Here is a 7,500-nt window from a genome sequence, read left to right as displayed (position 1 = left end):
TACACACACTCATACTCATACTCATACTCACACACACTCATACTCACACACACTCATACTCACACACTGATACTCACACACACTCATACTCATACTCACACACTGATACACACACTCATACTCATACTCACACACTGATACTCACACACACCCATACTCACACACACTCATACTCATACTCACACACTCATACTCACACACACTCATACTCACACACACTCATACTCATACACACTCATACTCACACACTGATACACACACTCATACTCATACTCACACACACTCATACTCATACTCACACACTGATACTCACACACACTCATACTCATACTCACACACTGATACACACACTCATACTCATACTACTCACACACACTCATACTCATACTCACACACTCATACTCATACACTCATACTCACACACTCATACTCACACACTGATACACACACTCATACTCATACTCACACACTGATACTCACACACACTCATACTCACACACTCATACACACACTCACACACTGATACACACACTCATACTCACACACTGATACTCACACACACTCATACTCATACACACTCATACTCATACACTCATACTCACACACTCACACACTGATACACACACTCATACTCATACTCACACACTGATACTCACACACACTCATACTCATACACACTCATACTCACACACTCATACTCATACACTCATACTCACACACTGATACACACACTCATACTCATACTCACACACACTCATACTCACACACTCATACTCACACACTCATACTCACACACTCATACTCACACACACTCATACTCTCACACACTCATACTCATACTCACACACTCATACTCACACACACTCATACTCTCACACACTCATACTCATACACTCATACTCACACACACTCATACTCATACACTCATACTCACACAATGATACACACACTCATACTCATACTCACACACTGATACTCACACACACTCATACTCACACACACTGATACTCATACACTCATACTCACACACACTCATACTCATACACTCATACTCACACAATGATACACACACTCATACTCATACTCACACACTGATACTCACACACACTCATACTCACACACACTGATACTCACACACACTGATACTCACACACACTCATACTCACACACACTCATACTCACACACACTCATACTCACACACACTCATACTCACACACACTCATACTCACACACACTCATACTCACACACACTCATACTCACACACACTCATACTCACACACACTCATACTCACACACACTCATACTCACACACACTCATACTCACACACACTCATACTCACACACACTCATACTCACACACTGATACACACACTCATACTCATACACACACAATCAAACTCACACACTCATACTCACACACTCATACTCACACACTCATACTCACACACTCATACTCACACACTCATACTCACACACTCATACTCACACACTCATACTCACACACTCATACTCACACACTCATACTCACACACTCATACTCACACACTCATACTCACACACTCATACTCATACTCACACACTCATACTCATACTCACACACTCATACTCATACTCACACACTCATACTCACACACTGATACACACACTCATACTCATACTCACACACTGATACTCACACACACTCATACTCACACACTCATACACACACTCACACACTGATACACACACTCATACTCACACACTGATACTCACACACACTCATACTCATACACACTCATACTCATACACTCATACTCACACACTCACACACTGATACACACACTCATACTCATACTCACACACTGATACTCACACACACTCATACTCATACACACTCATACTCACACACTCATACTCATACACTCATACTCACACACTGATACACACACTCATACTCATACTCACACACACTCATACTCACACACTCATACTCACACACTCATACTCACACACTCATACTCACACACACTCATACTCACACACACTCATACTCTCACACACTCATACTCATACTCACACACTCATACTCACACACACTCATACTCTCACACACTCATACTCATACACTCATACTCACACACACTCATACTCATACACTCATACTCACACAATGATACACACACTCATACTCATACTCACACACTGATACTCACACACACTCATACTCACACACACTGATACTCATACACTCATACTCACACACACTCATACTCATACACTCATACTCACACAATGATACACACACTCATACTCATACTCACACACTGATACTCACACACACTCATACTCACACACACTGATACTCACACACACTGATACTCACACACACTCATACTCACACACACTCATACTCACACACACTCATACTCACACACACTCATACTCACACACACTCATACTCACACACACTCATACTCACACACACTCATACTCACACACACTCATACTCACACACACTCATACTCACACACACTCATACTCACACACACTCATACTCACACACACTCATACTCACACACACTCATACTCACACACTGATACACACACTCATACTCATACACACACAATCAAACTCACACACTCATACTCACACACTCATACTCACACACTCATACTCACACACTCATACTCACACACTCATACTCACACACTCATACTCACACACTCATACTCACACACTCATACTCACACACTCATACTCACACACTCATACTCACACACTCATACTCACACACTCATACTCACACACTCATACTCATACTCACACACTCATACTCATACTCACACACTCATACTCATACTCACACACTCATACTCATACTCACACACTCATACTCACACACTCATACTCACACACTGATACTCACACACTCATACTCACACACTGATACTCACACACACTCATACTCACACACACTCATACTCACACACACTCATACTCACACACACTCATACTCACACACACTCATACTCATACACTCATACTCACACAATGATACACACACTCATACTCATACTCACACACACTCATACTCACACACACTCATACTCACACACACTCATACTCACACACACTCATACTCACACACACTCATACTCACACACAATGATACACACACTCATACTCATACTCACACACACTCATACTCACACACACTCATACTCACACACACTCATACTCACACACACTGATACTCACACACACTCATACTCACACACTGATACACACACTCATACTCACACACTGATACACACACTCATACTCATACACACACAATCAAACTCACACACTCATACTCACACACTCATACTCACACACTCATACTCACACACTCATACTCACACACTCATACTCACACACTCATACTCACACACTCATACTCACACACTCATACTCACACACTCATACTCACACACTCATACTCATACTCACACACTGATACACACACTCACACTCATACACACACTCACACACTCAAACTCACACACACTCATATACACTCACACACTCATACACTGATACACACACTCTGATACTCGCACACGCATATTCACACTCATACTCACACACTCATAGTCACACACTCATACTCACACACTCATACTCACACACTCATACTCACACACTCATACTCACACACACTCATACTCACACACACTCATTCTCTCACACACTCATTCTCTCACACACTCATACTCACACACACTCATACTCACACACACTCATACTCACACACACTCATACTCACACACACTCATACTCACACACACTCATACTCACACACACTCATACTCACACACACTCATACTCACACACACACACACTCACACACACACACACTCATACTCACACACACTCATACTCACACACACTCATACTCACACACACTCATACACTGATACACACACTCATACACTGATACACACACACTCACATTCACACTCATACTCGCACGCTCACTCTCATACTCATACTCAAACGCTCACACTCACACTCGCACGCTCACACTGATACTCGCACGGTCACACTGATACTCGCACGCTCACACTGATACTCGCACGCTCACACTGATACTCGCACGCTCACACTGATACTCGCACGCTCACACTGATACTCGCACGCTCACACTCGCACGCTCACACTCATACTCACACACTCATACTCACACACTCTGATACTCGCATGCTCACGCCGTCATGCGCTCACGCCAGGCTCACACACTCATACTCAGGCACAAACACTCACACACCTTAGAGCTCCGAGAGGGTGTGCACAGAGGAAGTTGTAATAGCAGATGTCTTGGTTTCCTGTGACGTTTACAACCTGTAATAAATTTAATAAAATATAGTCATTATCATCAAGGCATATCAAGACTGAACATACACACACACACACACACACACACACACACACACACACACACACACACACACACACCATGAGACATGGACATAGAGTCATACCGTCTGATAGGTGATGACCAGCTGAATAACAGGAAGAGCGTAAAACACTGCGATGGTAGCAATGTTCCTACGGAGAGAACACACACCACTGCAGTTAGCGTGTATTTAACACACATACACACACACACACACTCGTCCTGTTTGAGAGAGTGTGTGAGACTCACCAGAAGTAGATCTGGTACTTCTTGCTGAGGATGCGTTTGTCTTTACGAGCGAGATCAGAGACGCACAGGAACTTCTGTGAAGGAGAGACAGCCAGTCAGCAAATGAACACACACACACACACACACACACACACACACACACACACACACACACACACACACATTCTGCATTTTTACTTTCTCATAAAAACTCCTCCTGTGTGATTTATAAGCCTTTTGTAAAGTGGGGCCATGGGTAATGTCCTCATATTTCACCCTCTCCTGTAATACCTGTGTCATACCCATGGCATTATACACATTTGTGTCCTCATATGTCACAAAAACATGCCCACACAAGAGGTGGACAAAGTACACAACTTCTTTACTGGAGTAACAGCACTGCTGGTCAAATATTACTCCGCTTCAAGTGAAAGTTGCTAAGACAGATTTTTACTGGAGTAAAAGTACAGAAGTATTTGTTTTCTAAAGTACTTCAGTATCAAAAGTAAATGTCCTTCTTTATGTCGCCGCATTATTGTATTATAGTTGTATAAATGCACATTATGCCATCATGGTTTAAGCCAGTCAGTGACGCTCCATCTGACACACTAGCAGACGACTAACTTAAACTCATTTAAATACTTGTAGAAAAGTTACAAAGCTGCTGTCACTTTAAGGCCGAATGCACGGATCCAATACACTGATACACATCTGATATTCTCACACTTTACTCTTCTCTTTCTCCCAGATGTTTATATTTTTAATATTTTATAAGACATGCACCAAGTGTATGCCAACTAAACTAGTCTTGATTTTTTTTTAAACTGAAACATGCTTTTAAAGTTTGGCTATGAGTGCACACACTGTGCCGAGGAACCGTCGTCTTCCATTCTGCTATGAACTGATCAGTGTTCAAAAAAAGTTGGGCAAATGTATATGACCCTATAAGAGTGATTCCTGATAGACTGTCTGAAACGACAACAACAAAACACCTTTTAAAGAAGAAAAAAATCATCACTGACTTTCAGAGCGGCGACAGAAACGACTTTCCACTTCGAGGACCTTGATAGAAATGTAGTGGAGTAAAGAGGACGATATTTGTCTTTCAGATGGAGTGAAGTTAAAGTCAGAAGATTACAGAAAGAATAATACTCCAGTAAAGCCAGTGGCGTAACTTACTAATGATGGCCCCCCTAACCTAGCCTAAGTAACACTTTAGGTTTCATTTCTATATCAGGATATCGGTTGTTTATTATTATATACAAATCAAATATTAATGGCTTATTCTGTGTCACCGTAGGGCCTACATCCCTGAATCATAAAAAGACACTCTTTTATAATCACTGATATTCCTAATGTGAGTTATTTAGGGGGGTTCGGGGGCATGCTCCCCTGAGAAAATGTATATTTGTAGGATCTCCATATGTGCATTTTAAGATGTTCTGAAGGCCAAAAAAGTAGATGACAATATTACTAGAGACTCATCAAGATGGACATGTTGACATGGGCTACTTTTTGTGTGAGTGTGTCCGATCAAACGCAAGACTTGAAAGAGAACTCAGTATTAGCGCTGTGAGACTGCACGCTTCCGGACGAGTGCACAGAGACAGATGTTCCCGTTCGCCTCTTCTGGCACTACACGCCGGTGATGATGGTGAAATGACTGTCCATATTCCAACCTAAGGCAGCACTCGCATGCATTAAAGTTTATAAAGAGAGACCGCTTGCCCACGCTTCTCTTTTATAATCGCTGGTGTTAGTGTATCACTGAGGACCCAGCGTGTGTGTCCATCCAGAGAAACATAAACAAAGTATTGTTTTCAAGTTCCAACCCATAGATGCGTCATCAGGTGTGAGATGAGCACATCTTTAGTCCAGCACGCAGGTCGCGGTCTCTGATCGCGGCATCAGGTGTGAGATGAGCACATCTTTAGTCCAGCACGCAGGTCGCGGTCTCTGTTCGCGGCATCAGGTGTGAGATGAGCACATCTTTAGTCCAGCACGCAGGTCGCGGTCTCTGATCGCGGCATCAGGTGTGAGATGAGCACATCTTTAGTCCAGCACGCAGGTCGCGGTCTCTGTTCGCGGCATCAGGTGTGAGATGAGCACATCTTTAGTCCAGCACGCAGGTCGCGGTCTCTGATCGCGGCATCAGGTGTGAGATGAGCACCTCTGTAGTCCAGCACGCAGGTCGCGGTCTCTGATCGCGGCATCAGGTGTGAGATGAGCACATCTTTAGTCCAGCACGCAGGTCGCGGTCTCTGTTCGCGGCATCAGGTGTGAGATGAGCACATCTTTAGTCCAGCACGCAGGTCGCGGTCTCTGATCGCGGCATCAGGTGTGAGATGAGCACATCTTTAGTCCAGCACGCAGGTCGCGGTCTCTGATCGCGGCATCAGGTGTGAGATGAGCACATCTTTAGTCCAGCACGCAGGTCGCGGTCTCTGATCGCGGCATCAGGTGTGAGATGAGCACATCTTTAGTCCAGCACGCAGGTCGCGGTCTCTGATCGCGGCATCAGGTGTGAGATGAGCACATCTTTAGTCCAGCACGCAGGTCGCGGTCTCTGTTCGCGGCATCAGGTGTGAGATGAGCACATCTTTAGTCCAGCACGCAGGTCGCGGTCTCTGTTCGCGGCATCAGGTGTGAGATGAGCACATCTTTAGACCAGCACGCAGGTCGCGGTCTCTGTTCGCGGCATCAGGTGTGAGATGAGCACATCTTTAGTCCAGCACGCAGGTCGCGGTCTCTGTTCGCGGCATCAGGTGTGAGATGAGCACATCTTTAGTCCAGCACGCAGGTCGCGGTCTCTGATCGCGGCATCAGGTGTGAGATGAGCACATCTTTAGTCC

General features: G+C 44.2%; 1 protein-coding gene across 1 annotated transcript in view; it reads right to left on the bottom strand.

Moving 5' to 3' along the window:
• The window catches only part of sidt2 (SID1 transmembrane family, member 2), a gene marked incomplete at its 5' end in the record, with an annotated part of 24,821 nt that overhangs the window by 9,825 nt on the left and 7,496 nt on the right, over positions 1–7,500 (bottom strand). Inside the window, 3 exon segments of the mRNA XM_067437296.1 lie at positions 4,292–4,365; positions 4,506–4,572; positions 4,670–4,743. Coding sequence (XP_067293397.1) covers positions 4,292–4,365; positions 4,506–4,572; positions 4,670–4,743 — 215 coding nt within the window.

This window comes from Pseudorasbora parva, unplaced genomic scaffold (assembly GCF_024679245.1).
Source record: "Pseudorasbora parva isolate DD20220531a unplaced genomic scaffold, ASM2467924v1 scaffold_105, whole genome shotgun sequence".
Taxonomy (NCBI): Eukaryota; Metazoa; Chordata; class Actinopteri; order Cypriniformes; family Gobionidae; genus Pseudorasbora; species Pseudorasbora parva.
This window is presented reverse-complemented; position numbering and strand designations above follow the sequence as displayed.